This window comes from Anastrepha ludens, chromosome 6 (assembly GCF_028408465.1).
Source record: "Anastrepha ludens isolate Willacy chromosome 6, idAnaLude1.1, whole genome shotgun sequence".
Taxonomy (NCBI): domain Eukaryota; kingdom Metazoa; phylum Arthropoda; class Insecta; order Diptera; family Tephritidae; genus Anastrepha; species Anastrepha ludens.
In genome coordinates, this window is record NC_071502.1 from 38,103,813 (window position 1) to 38,128,057 (window position 24,245).

The window sequence follows — 24,245 nt, forward strand, 5'->3', positions numbered from 1 at the left end:
TATTTTTCTGGGCAATTGCTCCAAATATTCTCGATTATATTTATATCAGGCAATTGAGCGGATGTTTAGAGTAGTTCAGAGTATTTGTAGATGTCAAATCTTGGCAACCATGGAGGTGTGCTTCGGGTCGTTGTCCTGTTAGAATGCAACATTGTGCAATATAACTAACCGTTCGCCACTTTGTGTAACATGAACTAAAAAGTTTAAGCTACAAATTTCTTTCTACAAATCGTATATTTCCGACGCTTGAAACACAGCCCCACACCATCACAGAACCACCTCCATTTTTCTCAAACGAATGAGTCCACTGCATTAAATTGCCGATTACTCCGCGTTGTTTTGTCGGAATCATTGTGCGAGAACTATGTGATAAGCATAATTTTCAAATTTTTTTTATGAAATCTAATTCGTATACTTGTATTGACCGCGCGTTTGAAAAATAACGGGATTCCGTTGCATCCTTTTTATGTACCAACTTATGACCGATTGTTCGTTTTAACATGGATTCTCCGAATTTGCTTATTTTTATTTCTCTGTATACAAATGTTGAATGTAAACATAATTTTTTAAATTTGAATTTGAGTACACTAAAAATAAATTACAAATATGTTTCTTTCCAAAATAAAATTAATTTTTCGTTTCGAAAATCTCTTTTAAAGTTGAACGCCAAGCAACTTTCTATACCAAAATGCACAGAATGATGAGAAGAGTATATGTAAGTAACCAGGTCTGTCCGTCAGTCCGTGCGCACGATAGCTCGAACAAAACTTAGTATATAGTATGCCAATAAAACCGCGGCATTTTTACTCTTTCTCCTAGGTAGGTTGGTATTGAGTGAAAATCGATCAATAATCCTGCCCGCCTTCCAAATAACGGTAAGTTTCAAAACAATACAAACAAAAAAAAAAAAAAAAAAAACGTTATAAATTATTGCTATTTGGTAAAAGTGATAAATCCAAAAAAAGAAATACAATGAAAAAAAGATTTTGGGAAATAGGTGGTTTTATATTCATTTATAAGTTAATGCTTGGATCTTTTTAAGAAGGTAACTAGTCCCTCTAGTGAGGCATTTTGCAAATTTCCCCATGTTTTCAAAGAGATAATCGCCAAAAATGCGTGTATCTCGATAACGATTTTTTACATTTTGCTAAAATGTGCGCTTGTATATGAAGTTCGGTCCGAACCGAATTTAACACTTCCTTACATGTTACCTCCATTTTTGGAACGCGATTGTGTGTTACAATTGGCTTCATCAAATACAAAAATGTAATACTTATGGTATATACTAAAGCACTTTTTTTGAAGAAAATGTCACATTTAAACCTTTGAATTGGAAATACCCAAAGTGAATTAAACAAAATGAAATCAATATTTGGTTTACGCTTATTCGACAAATAAAACGTAAATAATTTATATATTTGTTTATATTATATTAACCCTCTTTTGGTTTTTGCGTCTGTGTGGTACAATGAACCACAGTGGAGAAAATACAGAAGGTGTTACAATCTTGTTCACTAAGCACTTCTGCCTGTAAACGCTAGCGTCCACAATGCGGAATTAGCAGCAGTGAAGTCGCAGTGCCCCACATACGCCAGTCACATGACTGTGGTAGATTTGCCTGCATGAGGGTAGGAGGAACAAAATTTTCTTCTAATTATGCCCCACGACGCTTTGAACTGAATATATAATTTTTTCAGGAACTGTACAGAATCCCACTTCGAATTGGAAAAAATCCTCGATGGCAGCACAGAAAATTATATGAAAATATTATCGGATGCGTTAAAGAAACATCAATTTATTCATGAAGTATACATTTTTCGATCCACTTTGGGGCTATATGACCTATTGCCTAGCCAAAAGTATATTTTATAAATTAATTTAATAATTATTTCGATTTCTGTGTGATTTAGCTTTATTTTTCTCAATTCAGAGAATTGGCAAGATTTAGTAAGTTAATAAAAATTTTATGTTACACTTTTAGTTTTATAGCATTGCCGAACCAAAATCCACACAGTCCCTTCACAGTGTAGGACCTTCGGAAGCAACAATCACAGGATTAGTTGACATCGGAACACTTACGCGTAATTCAGGTGTCATTTCCACAGAATTTTCGCCAATAACAATATTTTCACTGCTTAACGGTTTAAATGCTCAATTATAATTAATTTTTCGTGCAAACTTGTTTCGTTTTCAATCTTTTGCAATTGTGAATTCTTACGTATTATAAAATTCAAAGCAAAATTTGGTCAAAAATTCTATATTATTTATATTCTTCGTTCCCAAAAAAATGTAAATAAAAAATGCGGCACGACGATTAGCGGCTAACAACGTTGTACCTTAACGTTTGTGAATATTCTATGAATAGCCGATAACGAACCCACAACGCATAGTGTGCAGACGTCAATTGAAATACCGTTAAATGTATTATATATGTGTTCATTAGTGTATTCGTGTGTAATAAATTGTATCTTCATATGTGTGTACGAGTATATGTATGTGTGTATGTATCAATGTAGCTCATAAAATCACCACGCAAGCAATTGATGAGTAACTAATTTTATGTTTTTATGTGTTGATTACTTTAAAGTCCTCTGTATTTGTGACGGTGATAGCAATGCCAGCTCTGGCCTGTCAGCCAAGGATGAATTCGTCTGAGCTAATTTGCAGCACAGCTTAATATCATTATTATTATTGTTGACGACGTCATTGGCCGAATCGCATCCAATTTCGGTGTCGGGAAGTTTTTGCTCCACTTCATTGTGTTTATCATTTACAATTACAACGGGAACTAGCTCAGATATCTCCGAGTTGGTCTCCTCCTCGGCGGGATCGCCGATGGTAAATCGTCGTGTTGGTTTAAGCATTTCGAATAGCCACTTTAAGAATGCATATAACATTCAAATTAAAAGTAAGATCATACGAACTTATTCAATACACCGCAACAATTACAATTCACACAGAAAAAATTTATTTATTATAATTTTCACTTTGAAACTTTTCCCAGTTATGTCGATATATATGTATGTATGTACACGCGTATATACATACGCACATATGCTTGTAGTATGCACACCTAACGTCCTGTTTTGTCAATGAACAACACACACTATACACAATTATACTGTTCCGGTATTCTATAGGAGGAGAAGGCTTTGAAATAAAACACCAAACTACACTTCACGAAGTGCCAAGAGTAACTGCCATCATCTACGACGTTGTTACTGGTGTATAATTTCGTTAAATCCACGAATGTATGCACATATATATGTACACAATTAAAGCACGTTTCAGCAAAAATTCTCATTGTAAATATTTGAGTTACACAGTGCTTTTGCTGCGCGAGGTGACAATTATTATTGTGAGCCTCAATCAGCTGTAGTATTCACACTAATTTCATATGTATATGCATATATGTACGTACATACATGAACACATATGTACGTAATGCTCAAATACAAGTTTAAAGAATTTGTCGCAGTCACCTGTGGCGATACGTCAGCATTGGAATTGACCGAGTGAAACCGTTTGTTAAGCGTATCCATCGCATGTTTACGTTTCGACCGTTCGTTCATTTACATTATCAGTACTAAGATTTTGCGATGTTATGAGCGGCAGTAAACTCGTAATACAACAAATAAAATCACTGAAAAAATTTATTGACAGCAGAAACAGATGACAGCAGGCAGGGGGACACAGCGTACATACGTAAAATGTGTACACATTTTATTCATTTTTGTTAGCTAACAATTCTTGCACATATTTCCTCTATACCCCACTGCTTGTGCCCACATTAGGTGTCTGTTGCTCTGCTGTTAGCCTCTTACTGATTTGCTGTTTTGCCGGCTCAATTTTATGTTTTTATTGAATTCTCTTTCTTTCTGAATGTTCTTTCATATTTTTCTATGTGCTCTCACGGAGATTCGTCAGTGCTCTCTTGACAGAATTCAAATGTGGTTAGTTCGCATATGTGTATGTGCTTTTATCAATTTTCAACAATGAGATATGTATGTACATATGTTGCGTGTGTCTCAGTCGCACGCCAAATTGATTTAATACTTGCGGTCAAAAGCGGCGAGAAAGCGTGGAAGTACAAGAGGAAGTCTTGAAGTGTTTAATCAAAAATAGAAACAGCGTCGTAAAAAAATCTGTGCTTTGCATTAAACACTAATTAATGAGGAAATTTAAGATTAGTAGGGGTAAGTGTTGTGGAACAAAACAAGATAAGATTTCCCGTTTGGCTAAAAAACAAATTTTTTTTTTAAATATCATATCTCAATTGTTAGAAGGTCTAAAGAAACAAGCATTTGCTTTGAATTTTCAAATTGATTAAAATCTCGTAAGCGACAGAACGGCTACAGCCTGTTGCATATCTATAATGGCAAAAAAATTTTACTTGTATTTTTTATTGTGTTTTAGAGAAAGTATTTTTACATGCATTGTATCGAAAAGTGTGTTAAGAGAAATAAGTTCACTTAACAAGTAACAAAAACACCATCATTTGTATTAGGCAAGAAGAGAGTAGATAATAAGATAAATTCATTTCATCCCTTGCTGACCCTCCAATTCGACCTCCGCCATTTGATTTAGGCCGATCTGAAAAAAGGAATATATTACACGGCGCAGGAAAGTTGCGTAATGGTGTTGAATAACCGTTTCTTCCTTTTGGTAATTATTACAACTCCTCCATGTCTTCCTATTGGGCAATAACCTCACTTCTCAGAGAGTATAAGTCTATACGCGATCGTTTTCGATCTTTTTTCGGAAATCCTGCAAATCACGCAGGCCGTGCTTTGATTACATCTTTAATACATCAGTTACAGTTTTATGTAATGACTCAATGGCAGAACCCATTTTTATCCCATATATGTATTCATGACTCAGAATTTTACGAAAGTTTGTCATTCAAACAGAAACAAAAATTGCGGCATCCTCCGTAAATCGAACCACCCGTTCCTCATTACTATTTCAATTGCTTTAAGTTGTACTAAAAAAAATTGTACATACCTCAAACGTTTACGACGTTCCATTAAGTCGATCTGCGGGCGATTTTCATGTTGCATCTTTTGTGGGAATTCATCGCCAGCTTCACTGACCTCATCCTGTCCATTGGCATCGATTTCGTCTCCAACCTAGAATGAATTATAAAAGTTAATGAAATTGCAATAAACAACTTATATTATATGTACATATATAAGACGTGCGTGAATAAGTACACAAACATATTCGTCGGCCGATCTAGCCGAATGGGTTTAGGCGTAACTTGCATTGGCGCCCAGGTTCGAAACCCATAGTGGGCGTGAAATATCATATGAGAGGAAAGGTTAATTCTAATAGCAGTCAACCCTCGAAAGGCCACCACAAACCTCCGAATGTACTTCTGTCGTGAAGAAGCATCTCATTTGCCTTCAGAGGCTGCGAAAAACAGTGGAACAGCAAGAATATATATTGTACCAGTTTAAAGTCGCTCAAAATTCACGTTGAATTATAAAAACTTTTTATTGACAGTATTGCGCATTTTCTTCGATAAGAAAAAAATGTCGTACTTTAAAATAATACCTTATTTATTGGGTAGACAAGTAAACACAAAATATATTTATTAGAGAAATCTATATACATAATATACATACACATATATAATATATAAATTAATTCCTGTTTTTTGTGTAAACGTATCACCCACGAACGGCTCAATAGATTTGCTTAATTCTTTTCTAGTTTGCTTCTTTCTGGCTGTGGACGGTTTGTAAGGAAACAACTTGGGAACATGGTGTTGCCAGATTTTCGAAATTCAAAAAAAAAAAAAAAAAAAAAAAAAAAAAATTAGTTAAACGAGCTGTATTAACGGTAATGTATTAAAATATTCAATGTAGAAGATTAAAAAAATTGGTTAGGTTGCCATATAGACAAAAAATTGCAAAAAGGGTATTTAAATATATTAACGCATACATCTCTGTCATCAAACGGAACGTGTTTGAGAAAAGTCTATAACACATGGGGTGAAAATTCTCGGGCCTAACACATATGTAGATGACACTAGTTCTATTGCATTCACATATTTTTTAGTTAGTACTAACCTTAAAAAGACACCTGTTAAAATTTCATGATATTCTATTCATTAAGCGTGATACACCGATGATGCCCAACAAAGTGGACGTCCAAATGAGGCGATAACACCAGAAAACATCAAAAATCGTTGGGAATGAATGAAAAGTGAAGTTGCGTGAGTTAGCTGACATCGTTAGGATATCAAAAGAACGGCTTTATATTGCATGAGCATTTGACCATGAGAAAGCTCTGTTCAAAGTGGGTGCCGCATTTGCTCACAATGGGTACAATACAACTTGCTTATATACTAGTTAACTATTTAAGAAAAATTATGATCTTATGATAATTATCTTTTTTTAAAGCAATTTTGTATTTAGTTTGTTTTTATTCACAATCTCCTTAAGGCAACAGCGCTGTGAAATAACAAAAACGCCCCTTGATTAAGGGGCAATACTTTTTGTTACTCATACGCCATGCTTATTCGCCCAAACAACATGGCATAACAAATTTTAATGAGATACATTACTAGGTAAGAATATATATGGAACGATTTACACGGGCCTGTTTTGAATTCCAATTCAAGTTGGAAAGCAGGGCGATGCATTTCCTCCGTCTTTTGTTGATTTTTCCATTTTCAATTAAAATTTAATTAATTCCTTTTATGCGAACAACTTAGGCGCAACACTTTGGAACAAAGTAAACTGATATGAATATTCAACTGAATAATCAACATACATACATATGTAAACAGCATATAGAAATTTAGTTAGATTATTTTAAAAGCAATATTTATTTTGAAAGCAATGCCGTCTCCATGTCGAGGCTCTGTTAAACAAGAATTTTCCTTTTACTTTTATAGTCTACTTGTGTGAGCAAAAAGTTCTGAATCAGGAAAATGAAACTGGGTTCGTGAAGTAGTTTTGAGTGTAAAATTGAGCACGGTATACAGCGTATACATATCATATATGGTCTATTGTGATTTAAATACTATTTCCAAATAAAAATCGGTTGATGGCGAAGGAACACCGAATAAGTAAATGGTATTGAATATATGGTTTACTGTGTTGGGAGACAAACTGTTTCAGCTTTATATTGCTAAGGACATTGTTAAAAGCATTACAAAATATAGAAATTTTCAATACGGATAGAACATAACTTTTGTAGAGCTCAATCGGGGAAGTCTAAATAGTTCAAATGATAAATAACCATTTCCACAACAGTCGGTTCTACGTTCCTGGAACGATCCCAATTAATATTCGGCCAATTACTGCCACTTCAGCAGCATTCACCAAACATATATGGGGCACGTTTTTCCATGTTAGAAAAGAATAGAATAATTGAAGGTTTGCAGGTCTTTCCTGCTCACAAAACATCTTTCAAAACCAGTTCAATAAATAAACCTAAAATGGAGCTGGGTTGGATTTAGTGTCTGTGCCTTTGCATAAATATCTTTTAATTGTACTATTCCAATAAGGACTTAGCCTGGCGTAGCCCCATAGTTTAGTGTAAGTTTGTATCTCTTAGCCATAGCTCTTCGCTTTTAAGCTATTCATTGATGGTATATTTATTGTCTCTCTAGCAAATTTCTGATGTTACAACAACCACCACAAAGAAAAAAAACTTTATTTCTTGTATTAGTTTTATTTTTTAAAATTTGTTAAAAGTGAACTAAGACTGATTTGGTTTATTTTGAACTGAAGCTGTGGTATTTATATATTTCGATTAGTGCGTTGGCTCACTGTCACAGAAATATTCCATATACTTATATATGACTCGATTTTATACACTATCTATAGGGCGTATAGCCCAGCTGGTGAGGACATCATAATGACCGACTTAAACGACAAGTTGTGTCCACAGATACAGAATTTTGGTAGAATTTTTTAATAATAGCAAAAATTTTCTCGTTTGTGGAATTTCCCATGATATAAATGTAAGCCTTGGCGTTTAGGTATTGTCTATTTGAAAAGTTTACCACTTCATAGTTGTATATTGATTACAAGGGCACAAAATCACTATATTCTACTCATAACTGCTACACAAAATTATTACATATATACTTCTTTAGTACTTAAGTATATATGCATATCTGCAATATAATTGACCCCTACAGCTTTTTTGGGCCGAATTCATCTTCTAATTTGTGGTGTGTGTCTTGATGTTTTCCACAAATGGAGGGACCTACAGTTTTACGCTGCAATCAAACGGCAGATCGTTCCACTTCGAGTTGTGCCATTGTCTATCAAGGAGTGAACGATATTAAAAAAACTTTTTCTGTCATTTGTTGTTTTGTGCCGGGGTTTCGAACTTGTCACACACCAATCCATTCGGCTACGATGACTGATACACACGCGTAATTCACCACTTACCAGGAAGCTGGGACGTTCAGCAGAAGTATCGTTACTCATGCTGATTTCGTTTTTGCTGATGCTGATGTCACTATGATTACTCTTATTACAATGCGTATTGTGTAGCTGACCACTGCCGTCAACGTTATTGTGATGATTCTCTATTGTGATATTCTCATTCGAAAATTGTACTTTTTTAATACGGCTCCCACAATCACCACTATTGTTGCTGGTGATCTGTGACGGTTCCTTTAGCGGCTCACCCGATGTTTTGTTATCTGCAAAGCAAGACAAAATATATTCAAATTAAATCAATTGCACTTTTCCAGACAAATATGTTATGAAATATAGGTACTTTGTACGTTATGCTGCTCGCAGTCTGTGTTGTGTTCATTCGAACGATTACGATTACCGCTGTCCAAGCGGCCAACCACCGACAAAACGATTATGGTGGCAATAGACAATGTTGCCAGTAATACGATGATGAAGATGAACATCGGTTAAGGTGAATTGTTTTTGTGCGTTTTAATAATTTTGCGTTTTCGTCGATTTACGTTCATACATACATACATATGTACATATGTATGTATATTGTATTGTACTTGATACAGTTCGTAGATGTTGCTTATTGTTATTATTATTTTACATGTTAATGAAGTTAGTGATGTGAACGAAACTGAAGCTGACATTCAGATGCGTGACCGTTTCACAGCACATGAAAGTAGTTGCTGACGATGACGGCGACGAGTGCGAGTCAAAATTGAAAATTGTTAGCAGCATTTGGAGCTTCAAGTGTTTACTACCATATGGACGTATGAGTGTTTATGCATATGTAGATATTTATGCATATGCATACGTTAGGTGTTTACGCATTTATTCTCTATACGGCTGTTTAATGTGTTCTTATTGAATTACTCAACGCTTGCAGCTAGAATCGAAGGAGTATTGCTGTAGTATCAGACAATGCGTTTCAGTGAGTGACATTTGTTTGTGTTGCGCTTTTATTTTGTTGTTTGATTTTTGTGTACGTATGAAATGCGTCTTAATGGGTAAATACTAGTAATATGAATGCTACGACGAACAAGTCAAATTACAAAGCCACAAAGAAAGATGCGAACGCTTATAAACATGCAATGCTCGTTTGCGCTAAAAGGCGAGCAATTTAAATAATATTTGTAAATGGCAAGGCTAACAATTTTAACATTTAATTACTTCTCGTTTTCAGAGGAAATCATTGAAAGTATCTCTCAAAAAAGCAAAGGTACATATACAGCCATGAACAGATAAATAGCACAAATGTACCATATATGTTAAGTTAAGTTTTTAGTACGAACTCTGCTTTGATCAAAAAAATTTGTTTGTATACATTTATTACCGTTATTACATTCTCGGTCGCCCCTCGGCAGGCAATGGCAAACCTCCGAGTGCATTTCTGCCATGAAAAAGCTCCTCATAAAAATATCTGCCGTTCGGAGTCGGCTTAAAGCTGTAGCTCCCTCCATTTGTGGAACAACATCAAGACGCACACCACAAATAGGAGGAAGAGCTCGGCCAAACACCCAAAAAGGGTGTACGCGTCAATTATATATATATATATAAGCTTACATTTATGCGAGGAATTTACCGTTTTTTTTATGGAATTTTTTGCGGTATATTTTATTTACGCTTATTGCTGTTTCGAAATGGACATAAAAATAGCACATTTTAACTTGTGCAGCGGAGAGTAAAACTTCAATATTGTTTCAGCGATTTTTAGTATAATTTTTTGTTTCTTAAATAAAATTTTAAAATAATTACTAAAAATGGGACGTGGAAAACATTGCACGCGGGGAAAAGAGCTCTTATATACCGTATGAGTCAAAACGGAAAAAGCTATGCAGAAATAGCTGAAATGATGATGTGCTCTCGGAAAATGGTTTATAATGCTCTAAATTTAGTTAAGAAAGATTCATCCTATCTAAGCAAAAAAACGGAAAGAAAACCAAAGCCGCGAAAAACTGATGTTAATGTGGATAGAGCTATAATACGTAACAGCAAAGCAGATCCTTTTAAGTCGGCACGTCAAATAATGCTTGAAATAAACCAAGCATCTGATCTACAGGTATCCAGAAAGCTTGTAGGAAGGCGACTTAACGAAGCTCAGCTATTTGGCCGTATAAGCAGAAAAAAACCACTCCTCTCAAAAAGGCATATCAAACACCGACTTACCTTTGCAAAAGCCCTCAAAGACAAATCTATTCAGTTTTGGAAAAACGTACTTTGGATCGACGAAACAAAAATAAATAGGATGGGACCAGATGGGAAAACTATTGTACGTCATCCTAAACACCAAGCGCTAAATCCTAGGTTCAGAAAAAAGACGATTAAACACGGCGGCGGAAGGATCATGGTTTGGGGAGCTTTTTCCTGGCATGGTGTTGGGCCGATTGTTTGCGTGGTTGGTAAAATGAATAGATTTTAGTAACTGGATATACTCCAAAGTAAAATAGAGCCACTTGTATTTGAGTTTATGCCATTAAATTGGACATTTATGCAGGACAATGATCCAAAGCATACTGCAAAGACAGTGAAGCAATGGCTCAGAGGAGAAATAATTAATGTTCTGGATTGGACGGGGCAGAGCCCTGATGTCAATCCAGTAGAAATTTTGTGGAATGACGTTAAGGTCAAATTCACTAACAAAAATTTAAAAAATGTTGATGATTTGTGGGCCGCAGTTGAGGAGGCTTGGTACTCGATTCCAAAGGAAAGATGCCACAAACGGTGGATATAGTAGGTACAAAATACTAATCTGGCAAAACAATATTATTACTTAACTATCTGATTTGTTTGCTTTTATTTGGAATTTTTTAGGATGTGCTATTTATGTGTCCGGAAGGTTTCATGAGTTACCAACGTTCTCGTAAATTAAATCAGAACTGAAATTCTTTTTGACCATTTTTTTGTTTTAAAGTGGAATTAAATAGGTTGTTTATTTTTATGTTGCTTTTTTCCCTAATAAAAAATAATTATTTAAAAACATATTCAACTCTTTGCTTTCAAAGTATAAATGTGCTATTTCTATGACCATGTCTGTATAATGGGTGAGTAAATATACAAGTAAAGTGTCGAATGCAAACAAGAAAAAAAAAACATAAATTTATATGTGCATTTGTATATATGCCTGAATACAGTGGAATCGCGATAAATCGCCAGCTCGATGAGTTGAAAATCGCTATAATTTGTAGCAAAGTTCGGTCCCTTGGTTAACTCACACAAACTTTATGTAATTTGGTCCTCTCGATAACTCGTATTTTTCCCCAGCCGAATGACTTTCGTTAATATTTTTCTAGTTGTTCGTGTCTAACAAAAATGCTCTATAACTTCTATTATTTATTCATAAAACACGTAATTGACGAAATAGTTAAAAAATTAAAAATCCATTTTACCCGTTACTTTTGCCTTTAGTGGTTTTGTATAAATGCTTCATAATCCGTTATTTCGCTAGCTCGTAAATCGCGATATATTTACATATATATACATCTATGTATATACACATGCATATAATTGGCGCTCTTTTTGGGTGTTTCGCCGAACTCCTCCTCCTATTTGTGGCGTGCGTCTCGATGCTGTTCCACAAATAAAGTTTCAAGCCGACTCCGAAGGACAGATATTTTTTATGAGGAACTTTTTCATGGCAGAAATACACTCGCCATTGCCTGTCGAGGGGCGACCGCTATTAGAAACAACTTTTTCTTCATTTTGGTGTTTCACGGTAATTTGAGCTCCGTTCTCTGAATGGTAGTAACGCGCCAACCAATTCGGCTACGGCGGCCGCCGTAAATCGCGATAACCCGTAATATTTTTGACATCCCTTGGATTACGAATTAGCGCGATTCCACTTTATGCACGACTGAAATGTAGACATGTAAAAGATATTGCTAGCTTTAAAAGGCAAAATGTTAAACACATGTTAATGCATTCAAGCGAATGAGCCGACAAACGGACAGACGAGCAGCAAAAACAAAAAAACCACACACACAAAGTATAGGCTAAGCGATCAACGGTCAAACTGACCGCAAGCTTCCAAGCATACGTAAGTATGTACGAATCTCCATAGGTGTAGTTTTTTTGTATATACAAAAGTTTTTGCCAGCCAGGTCAATGTCTACATCATTAGTATGCATTTTTTCAAATCATTAAAAACACAATGGTGCAGCTGATTTCAGTTAAGTAGTAAATACTTAAAATTAAATGAAAGTAAACTTTGCGCCAATTATTATAAAGACAAAAAAATAAGAGAAATAAAAAAAAATCTTGATAAAATGAAATACAAGAAAGAAAACAATTTATATAAGAAGTAAAATGCAATAAAAAAATTTTATTTACACGTACACAGTACGACCACTATTACATAACATAAATCATCAAGATGCTTCAAAAACTAGACAAAAATTACAGCTATGTACAATAGCTGATAAGGAACACAAAAATAAGGAAAACAAAAGTCATGCATCTGGGTCTACATTGTGTTTTTATGTTGTCTCATATCAAGTCGTATGTATGTATGTACTTATACACATACAAACGCATATGTGATCACAAGCAATAAGCGTCTAAGTCAATTTAAGAAAGTTTCGTCAAAATAAGAAAGTTTCTACGACGGTCGGTTCTACGTTAAGAGAATGAAGCAGATTTATATCCGAGGTCTGTCACTCCAATAGCATTTCCCCATAACTATAATAGGGAATGTTTTGTACTGTTACAACAACAACAACAAAAGCTTAAGAAAGAATTGGGTTTATTTATCTTGCGCTATTTTACTAACAAAACAGCAGGCGTATGTATTTACGAAAATCCCCACCTCCTTGCAAATACCTTTCGTGTAGTGAATACATAAATATGTATGTAATGTAAATTTCCTCGAAAAACTGTTTTTCGACTTAGGCTTTTATGTTATTATTATTGCTTTTGTCTCGTGATATTAATCTACAAGCACACAAATCAAACCAAATTTCTGACAAACCAACTCACTTTTCTTTAGTAGTTTTTGGATCAATAAATAATTCCTGATCTTTCATGTAAAACATTTTATTTAATATTTTACTTCAAATTTTATTCAAATGGGTTTTTTTGCCATAGAAATGCTAAGTCGATTTAAGTTCTTTTGTTAAATAACTTTTTATTTAACAAATTCTTAAAATATTAATTTTCAAAACCATACAATGCCACCCATATGGGGTCCCGGACTCTCGGCCGTTTTTGAATTCCGAAAATTGCGGGTCTAGTCGATTCAAATCTCGGGATCGTTGAGCATAAATTTTTTTCATAAGATGCAATTAGTCAAATTTCCACTACAAAAATACCCATTTTAGAGCAAACAAAAGCTTTATTGACACATTCGTCCAGCTTTAAGCAGCACCTTTTTTATAAAGCAGTTGAAATCGATAGTATCTGAGTTTGCATTTGGCAGAAAATTGTGTTTGCCGATTGCAAGAAAATAACAGCGCAAAATGGCCGGCACACACAGCAGTTAGCCCAACAAGCACTTCGCAAACTTTAGGGTTAACAGAAAGCCGTATGATATGCGAGTGGTTTTGATTAAGGAAATCCATATTTCTTACAATGGAGATCGTAGAGACCCGCAGAAAGCATTTCAAGTTCTATCAATAATCTAGCCAACAAATGTTTTAGCAGAACAGTATTTCTCAGCTGTTGGATTTGTATGCCATAATTTTAGGTTATGCTTGGAGCATACCATAAATCGCTCAATGCTTTTTTTTTAAGATCACACTTTAATCAAAACAAAAAACAAAGAGTAATTCAATTTCACAAAGTAATTCGCTCATATATTATTAAGAATATATTAATATTTTCAATGCATAAGTCTCTACTTCGTTTAGTCTCGGAACAATATCGGGAACCCGGGAAATCAAAATTAGATTTCTAATATCCCAGGACCAGTGAAATCCCGAAAATTCCCATCCTTAGTGCTTATACATCGAAAGTGCATAAGTATGTATATACATGCGTCCACATTTCTCTCAGCACTTGCTTGGAAATTTTCATTTGGTTATCGCAAAGCATTTTTTTTTCAATTTAATCTAACATTGGTATACCCTTCAAAATGTTATTGATAATGAAATGGCGTTTGCGTTAAGTTCATTACATGCTTGGCTTAGCAAAATAATTAATCTCGAAAACACGGTTCACCCTTAATGGGCTTATAAGCGTTACGTTTATAAATCAGCAAATATTTTTTAAGAGTTTTATTTCAATAATTTATGAGTTTTACTAATAAGTTGCGTTTTGCGATTAAATACGTGTGTATGAATGAATGTATATGTATTTGAAGTGACTTTGCTGAGCCCTATTTTTCCGAAGTCAGTGTGGGTTTAAGCTGACAAATGTTTTATAATAAATAATTTTAGAATACAATATTTTTTTTTAAATATAGCTGCTCAAATTCACTTTACTTTGTAGAAGATATGCCCAGCAAAAAAATTTTTTTGGAATGAATTGGAAGCCAATGGTTTAATACTTTTGGTTCATTAAATTTATTATTTATTTATAACACTAAATTTTTTATTATATTGTTTTCTTTATGAAGAAATAAATAAAGGTGATCAATTCTTTTGAAATAACTAACACCTTGGCGAAATAAAGGTAACGGCAGCTGATCACAATTAAAGTCTGACCGGTCGTATGAGTAATTTTCGGAAATCTGTCGCCCTACATAATGAATGTGTATGCATGGATTGATTTGCAAAAAAACGCGCATGTTAAAGTTTTGTGTTCGTCTTACTTTTCTTAATCGTTTCTTCTGCGATAACACACATACATATGTATGATTTTTGCTATTTGAATCGAATATAACTAAAATTTAAGGTATGGACATGTCAATAAACATTGTTATACTCGTATACATACATATTTACATAGGCATGAAACTATGTAGTAAAGCATATACACATATGTGTTCATAAAAGTTGCAGTGTAAATAGAAAGGATTAATAAAAGTAAAAGCAATAACAATAATAATAGCAATAATAATAAACATCTAACGTTCACGTAGCGCACATCCTTCATTAGGTGTTTGGCCGAGTTTCTCCTACTATACTCGTACTCCTATTTTATAGGCAGCAGAAATACACTCGGAGATTTGCTATTACCTGCCGAAGGTCTGCAGGACTCACTGTCTGTACGTTACGAACAAGCTTTCTAAAAGATTACAATAAAGCGAATCAATAAATGATATGCAGTATTACTAGAGGGCAAGACGAAAATTCAAGAAATGTGGACCACATAACCAAAACTTCGAAAAAGTTTTTTCTAATAGCGGTCGCCCCCTCTACAGGCAATGGCAAATCTCCGAGTGTATTTTTGCCATGAAAAAGCTCCTCATAAAAACCATTTTCCATTCGCAGTCGGCTTAAAACTGTAGGTTCCTCCATTTGTGGAACAATATCAAGACGCACACCACAGATAGGAGGAGGAGCTCGGCGAAACACCTAACAGAAATGTATGCCCCAATTATTTTTTTTATTTTTTAATCCCCAAACTTGTATATGGAATTACGTTTAAAGCAAAACCAAAAATTAATTGATTGCGCAATTCACAAAGTGTTGTGAAGTTATAATTTCTTAACAAGGAAAAAGCAGGCATGTTGAAGAATTCTTTATCTTTATACGAATTGTCATTTTTGAAGTACTATTATTAATAGTTTTCAGATCACTTTCCAGACATTCAAACATTCATTTATATGAAAACTGACCCATAGTTTAAGTTTTCCAGAAGGAACTATGCATGCACATATGTCCATACACACACACACACATACCTATGTATACTACAAATAAAAGTTTTGTGGAGATACCATTTTTTAACCGTTATCAATTTTAGAATAAGCGAAAAAAAATGTTTTTTGTTTTATTATTACTTTCTCATTTAAATATTAATAATAATTTTACGAACTCATGGCCAAAGGTATAGCAGTCATAGGTGCTATTTCGGTGATCACGACATTTGCTCGTTCGAAATAAATAAGTATCTCGAATTAAAATAAAAAATTTGAACATACGTCGGACCTGGGTCTGCCTTGGAGCCTCGATACAAACCAGCTGCCGGGTTTGTTTGCGCAACTATATTATGATTTGAACGTTAAACATTTTCCTTGTAGAATACTTGCTAGTCCTTTGCAACTTTAAGAAGATAATACCGTTACCACAATCAAATCATTTGCATTTAATTTATATGCGACGCTGCACTTTAGTGAATACACAACTGTATATTTATTACAGTCTTTACAACCTTTATTGCCACTGGCCTCGTCGCAAATATTTCACAAAATAATTCAATAAATTATATTTATATATGAATTTAATGTATTTTGCTTGCCAAATATCACTTAAACTCAATTTTAATACGCACATTTCCAATTAAGCAAAACTCGCAGCGTTTTTAGAAGCCGACTATTCCTGAGTGAAAGCACATTTCCCATACACGATCGCTTGTATGAATAGCAGTGTGCGTGCGAGTGTGTGTGGTTAACGAAATTTTTGTGAACTTCTTGAGTGGTTGGCGGTCGAGCGGTGACTGAAACTTGAAATTCGCCATTCAACAACGTTATCACATACGCTTGACCTACTGCTTGGAAATGGAAATTGATCGGATTTGATTGCCGTGAGGTGCTTAGCTACGCGGCGCTGTGCCAAACGCTCGACTAAGCCACCGTTTCGTTACCGTTCATATACAAACATACGCACTTATGTACTTATGTATTTATATAAATATGTATACATACATAAATATGTATATTTTTGCATAAACGCTAAGATTATATTTTTATAAAATTATATTGTATATGTAGGTACTTACATACATGCACAAATGCATGTGTATAAATATGTAAACATACGATTGCATCCGCTTATTCATGGAGAGACAGACGAAAAGCGTGCGAAATGTTGCTTATCGTGTGGAAATTTAGGAGTCTTTGACATTTGTTCAAATACCTAAATGTTCTCTTCTTTCATATTCTAAGATTATGTATTATGCATACATACATATGTATGTACGCCTGCTTTACATTACACAAATCAAAATTAAAAAATACATACAAACTTCTATGTACATACATACATACATACATTGGACCGTATTTTTGAAAGACAATTTTCAAGACAATTTCGACAATTTTGGTTTTTTGCCGAACGTTGCCTTTTTACATTTTTCATTATATCTTCATAATTTTTTCGTTCCAAAGGTCACTAGACTGAAGTACCCCGTTTTACGCCTACCCATACAATCACCCAAATGCCAGTAAATTAAAGCTCGCCAAAAATCATTAAACTTTTCCTGTGGAAGCATTTCGCCATATCTTCGGTTGTTGTTGTAATAGCATAAACATTCCTCATACATGGTCGAGCAATACTCCCTTTTTAGGGATCCCTACAAAATGCTGTATATCAAAATTCTTTTCGTACGAAATACTGTAAATTAACGTAACAAAATTCTGCAGTGACAAAATTCTGTACTGTCTTAAAAAAATTCTGTATTGACGAAATTCTGTACTGACGAAATTCTGTATTAACAAAATTCTGTATTGAAAAAATTTTGTGTTGACAAAAGTCAACGAAAAAAGGAGTTCTACGCAAAAATACGGGGGATTGCGTAGCCGGAGTCGGACTGATGAGGGTTATTTTTTTGAAGCGCGGCCGAAGGCCGCCCACGCGAAAAGGAATACTACGCAAAAATACGGTGGATTCTATCGAAACTGAAGAAAAAAAGTGCGCAGTTTTTTTATAAAATTTGTTGAATTTCTTATCATTTACTTACAGCATTTCGGCAATACAGAATTTTGTCAATACAAAATTTCGTCAATACAGAATTTCGTCAATACAGCATTTCGGCAATACAGAATATTTTTTACAGAATTTTGAAATACAGAATTTCGTATACAGAATTCTATAATACAGAATTCTGAAATACAGAATTTTGTATACAGCATTTTGTAAACAGAATATTGTATCATACAGCATTACGTACCCAACCCTCCCTTTTATTCTTCTTGATTGGCGCGATAACCGCTTACGCGATTTTAGTCGAGTTTGACAAAGCGGGCCAGTCATTTCTTTCACGTGTTAACTGGCGCCAGTTGGACTCACCAAGTGAGGCAAAGTCCTTCTCCACGTGATCTTTCCAACGCAGAGGAGACCTCCTTCTTCCTCCACCACCAGCTGGTACCGCATCGAACGACATGACCCAGCCAACGGAGCCGCTAGATCTTTATTCGCTGCGCCATGTCTAATTCATCGTAAAGCTCATGCTGCTTATTATTCCTACGATCTTCGCCGTCACCAACGTGCAGAGGTCCATAAATCTTCCGCAGAATCTTTCTTTCAAACACTCCAAGGAGCGCCTCATCGGATATTGTCATCGCCCAAGCTTCTAATCCATACGTTAGGACGGACATGATGAGAGCCTTCTAGAGTGTTACTTTCTAGAGTGCCTATTGTCCGAATATAAATCCAGGTCGTTCTGGTAACGTAAAACCGACTGCCGTGAGAGCGCTATATCTACGCTATTTACAGTCGTACCATAAAGTGATATATATCGATGTTTTTGTCTTAAGGAAACAATATGTTTTGTTTCAAAGTTCATTGAACTCAAGCACCCCGTTCTAGTGTTTATCCACCATATCTGAGTTCTTATCATCCTAATTTCGGTAGGTTTTAGATTACATCACGTCAAACAAAATTTCAAACGCATTCCAGTGGTAGACATAGAAGTCTGGAATATTCGACTAGCTATTTAATTGTATAACAGTGCCGAACTGTTCATTCAGGAGAATGCTATGCGAGAATCCTCCGCTATTATGTAACGTGCGCGCAATCCTTGATGACATTGAAGAAACTTTCTCACTTTGTTGTAAAACTTTATGCGCCAATCTGATTTCTTGTGAAAATCCAACCACTAGCAATTCACGGAAGTCGGGACATCTTCAAAAATTTATCATAGATTCTTCAGTTGGCGGAAGACGTCCAACACACCGTCCGTTACCGATTACAACGGCCCCAGATTCGCTAGTACGGTCAAATGGGTTTACGAAGATCGCAACATCTCGCAGAAAAACAACGGGAAATATTCTTCAAATGTTAGGTCTACAAGTAAATTATTTCATAAACTTCGAGCCTGATTCATACTTCAATATGATTGATTGTACCAAATTTAAATTGATTGAGCCGCCATGTCTGCAGTTCTTCACGCAAGAGCAATTTGCTAAACTTAATTATTTTCACAGCTCCTCCATGCCGTTGTCAAAACACCGACCGTTCTGTTTATGTAATTCAAATTGTCTGTGATATCATTGATTGTCCAGATCTACTTGAATATATAACTTTAATATTATATTAACTAAAGGGCTTTGCGTTTTGTGTTTCATTGCATGTTAAAGTTTTTAAATCAAATTATTTGAATTATGCAGTTATTACTAGGGCTCTTAATGAAATGAAGAGATTTTTTAATAGTCGCAACCTTGATTTGAATCAAATTACTTTTATTATTTTGAAACCATTTTGTACCTCTAGTCTGTAAGTTTTGTAATCATAGACGTAATAAATGAAATTAATATGTCATGGCGGTCACTGATAAACTAAGCATAGACCAAATTTTATTTCAACGTGACAGCCACCAGATATAAAGCCAACTCAAATCGCACCGAAATTTAATCACTTAATATTTCTATTAAAAAGTAATGTTTATTTGATTTTACTTTTACTTTTTATTTCATATAGTCAAGAACGAGCTACGTGAGATCACCTTGTCTTCTTCTTCTTAATTGGCGCGATAACCGCTTAGGGGGCGTCCATAAATTACGTGAGGTGTTTTTTTCAATTTTCTGAAAGGTGAGATGTCGTGAGATTTTATTCAACCCCCTCCCCCATCCACCAATCTCACGTGAGATTTTTCAAAATGTGGGTTTCTTATGTAAACGCGTTGGATTGTTATTGTAAAAAGAAAAAAAAGTTGCTTCCTACTTTTATTTACGACTAGTTAAGACTAGTAATCAATATTGCTGAGAGTTATAAGTGTAATAAAAATTTAACAATAGAACACTTAAATCGTAACTACTGCGATTAAAAAAAGAATATCTACTCTAATTCAGTCCATGGAGAATCATGCGCGGTTTCAAGAGAGACTATTGGGACCAACATGTCCATATGATTTTCAGTAAAATCATGTGCTCCTTCAACTTCGTTCTAATCTAGCCACTCTAAGCCGTTGACGCTTGCGCACAGTAACTCATTAGCTCGTCTTGTGACAATCCGTGAGGGTCGCACTTTGCGGAACATATGCGCTTGCTTAGCTGGTGCAATGTGAGCTGCTCGCCTGTGCTCTGCAGCTCTTGTGATAGATGCGAAGTAAATACCGCATGTACTGCAGCATATTTTCTCTAAATCATCACGTATACTTGGGCAATAGAGATCAATGGGCGTGCTGATGAAGGCATTCAGCGGTTCAATCGGTACGCGTATTAGAAATGGAGCAAATGATTTTCCGTCATGTTCTTTAAAGTCCGGAATTGTCAAACGTCAACCTGAGTGATAGGGCGTTCGGCTCATAGTGGCGCGAAAACAACCGACGGGCTACACTGTACCGCAAATTCAGATTAAATTGAGCTATTTGGTATAAAACAAATATGGTGGTTTGACAGTAGTAATGTATAACGTCGAAGTATGAATGAAATTATTTTCTTTTGAACGAATTAGTGAATGATCTTAATCATACTACGATTACGCTTGAGATTAAATCTTAAGCATGTACAATTTTTTTGTTTCAATGAGAAAAAAATTGCGTGATATTTGCCGAGACCCCCCCTCTCTCCAACGTAAGATTAGATGAGATTTGACCCCCCCTTAAACATCTCACGTAATTTATGGACGCCCCCTTACGCGATTTTGACCGAGTTTAACAAAGCGCGCAAGTCGTTTCTTTCTCGTGCTAACCGGCTCCAATTGGATACACCAATTCCAAATTCCCAATACCAAATTCAGACATCGCGGCATACAAGTAACTCCTTTTCGTACTGTCGAATGTAGCTTTGAAATCGATGAAAAGATGGTGTGTGTCTATTCTCCTTTCATGGGTCATTTCCAAGATTTGGCGTATTGGGAATATTTGGTCGATGGTAGACTTTCCAGGTCTAAAACCACACTGATAAGGTCCAATCAGTTGGTTGATGATGGGCTTCAGACTTTCACACATACGCTCGCTAGAACCTTATAGGCGATATTTAGAATACTAATCCCGCGGTAATTGGCACAGATTGCAGGATCGCCCTTCTTATGGATTGGGCAGAGCACACTTAATTCCAATCGAGGTCACCTTGTACCTTGAAAAAATAGTCTCTCTGACGGAAAATGCCTAAGATATGACGAAAAATGTAAACATGCAACCGCTTGTTCATTCCAAAGAACATAAAAAAACAATTTTCGAATTGCCTTGCACAAACTCAGCCTTGTAGACTCGGAGATCTATGGCGAACTTTATTTTCTTGAAATGTAGGGCGGTCTAATGTATACACATATGTACATGTGAAAAGCATAACGAAGTTTTCACATACATATACAAAATATTATGGATTAGGTACGGTAAAATATTCTGTATTAAAATTCAGGCTGTTAAAATTCTGTATTGTAAAATTCTACTTGATAAAATTCTTTAGCGCGAAAAAGATGCATTTGAAAATATTGTACTGTAAAATTCTATAAAGTCGCTAAAACTTTAATTGTATATTAATTTCCTTCATATGTACACACATATCGATATTCAAATATTGACACCTCATATCAACCTCGATTGTCGTACGTTAGCACCGCGTAATTGCAGTGCAAAAAAAGTGTGACAATGTTTTGACTTATAGCAATGAAGGCAGTTACAGGAGTGCATATTAATGTGTATTAACATCGTTGAATTGCCAATTGTTTTCACTTCCATTTGAGTTTTTTATAAAACTATTTTTTTCATTCTCAACGCAAAATTGTCTAAAGAACAAAACGGATTGAGATCTAGTCGACTCTGCATAGATTAGATGAATACCTTACGCATAATAATAGAACCATCAAATCAATGGAGATCGGCAAGTGCCTTAGTTGACTTCGAGCTTACAAGTACTAAGAAAAACTGAAAAATGGAAAAAAATCCATCCAGGGATACCTCGAGGAATATCTCCTTTTAACAAATGCATTTAAATTTTTGTTTCAGATGATAATGCCAACAAGCTATGAAATACGAGCGTTGCCATTTTTATTTCTAGCCTAACAATGGAAAAATCAACATTGGTGGTAGAAAACGGTTTTAGTGTTTTTCAAAGCATTCTCCACACTTTTGCATTTGTTTTAACCAATTTTCGAAGTGACGTTGGCAGAACGTTTTTTGAATTGTGTGGAATCCAATGCGAACAGACCTTTTTTACCACAAGGTGGTCATGCAAAATCTTATTGATGATCCTCCTCCTAATGCCTAACGATGCCTCAATCTTTCGGCATGTGACAGGACCATCTTGCTCAACCATCTCACGCACAACATTGCTATTTCCCTGCGCAACAACAGATTTTGGAATTCACCGGGTTTCGTGGGAGCAGCAACCACGAAAAAATGTATCCTACCAGTTTTTTACGGTGCTACAGGGTTGAGCTTGCTCGCCATATAATGAAAAATGTATCCTACCAGTTTTTTACGGTGCTACAGGGTTGAGCTTGCTCGCCATATAATGATTTCAGTTCATCGATGTAATCCTGTTTTGTTAATCTACGTGGAAATTGTGAAAAATAATCGCACGAAAATATGTAAAGTTTCATTCCATTTTTTTGCCGGAACGAATTTATAAAGCTACTGTAAACAATTCCAAAAAGGTACACACATCAAAACGTACCTAGAAATGTACGTCAGATGGCTCCTGATAACAGTAGTAGTGATCAAGATGAGAAATAAAAAAGGCAACCCTAGTACATACGCCGCAAAATAGCTTTTTTTTAGAAGCCTCCGGAGATTCACTGTCACTCGTTCAATTTTCTATATTTTCCAATGAAAATTTAAGAAAATATTATCCAAAAATTTTACTGAACAAACTAGCCCGATCTGTATCGCCAAACGGTGCCCTTTTTTCACCGAATTAATATATACAAATATGTACATATATCGATCACCAAATGGGCAATGAAGTCTTATTTTTACGTAACATTACGCTTTAAATCCCACTTTACGTCACCATTACATTAAAAACAAAAAATATGTACATTATTTCAAATTTAAAGAAATCCTCAAGACAAATAATTAGTCTCCCATTCCAGAAGCATTCTCCAAACATTCATGTACGCTATTTTAAACTAATACGTATAAGTTTAATTGAAAGTTAATAATTACTTAAGAAAAAACACCGCACTGGCAAATTATAAATCATATGCACATGCATTTTAAGAATTATAAATCATATACACACGACTAAATTTTAATTTCCAGCCACCTTCAAAGAATATCAAAGCAAACAAATAAGCGTGGCAGATTCAAGTGACAATATAAGAATTATCTCTTACGAAGTGTACATACACATACACACATTATATAATATTTTGCCGGTAGCAACAAATAATACATTAACACAGACTTAGAAACGCTTGGTCGTATTTACATATGTGCATGTGTATGTATGTCCATTCATTGGTGCACGTCTTTGAAGAAACCGTAAAATATTGACCATATTGTTATTTACTCGTATTAAACACAAGCTTGTGAAAGATGCAAAAATAAGAGAATTACAAAGGCATAAAACATTAACAATGCCATATCGGACGCTGAAGAGGGCCTAAGCAG

General features: G+C 35.0%; 1 protein-coding gene across 5 annotated transcripts in view; it reads right to left on the bottom strand.

Annotated features, from left to right (window-relative positions):
- LOC128867368 (acetyl-CoA carboxylase) overlaps positions 1-24,245 on the bottom strand; it is a 37,507-nt gene that overhangs the window by 10,719 nt on the left and 2,543 nt on the right. For 2 of the 5 annotated variants that reach the window (XM_054108523.1, XM_054108521.1), the window contains exons 2-3: positions 8,415-8,671; positions 5,005-5,129 (exon numbers count right to left, since the gene is read on the bottom strand). In XM_054108523.1, coding sequence (XP_053964498.1) covers positions 5,005-5,129; positions 8,415-8,671 — 382 coding nt within the window. Of the gene's footprint in view, positions 1-2,580; positions 2,941-5,004; positions 5,130-8,414; positions 8,672-8,748; positions 9,302-16,802; positions 16,964-24,245 lie in introns of those variants that run through there. The other 3 variants (XM_054108522.1, XM_054108520.1, XM_054108524.1) reach the window with 3 other exon arrangements.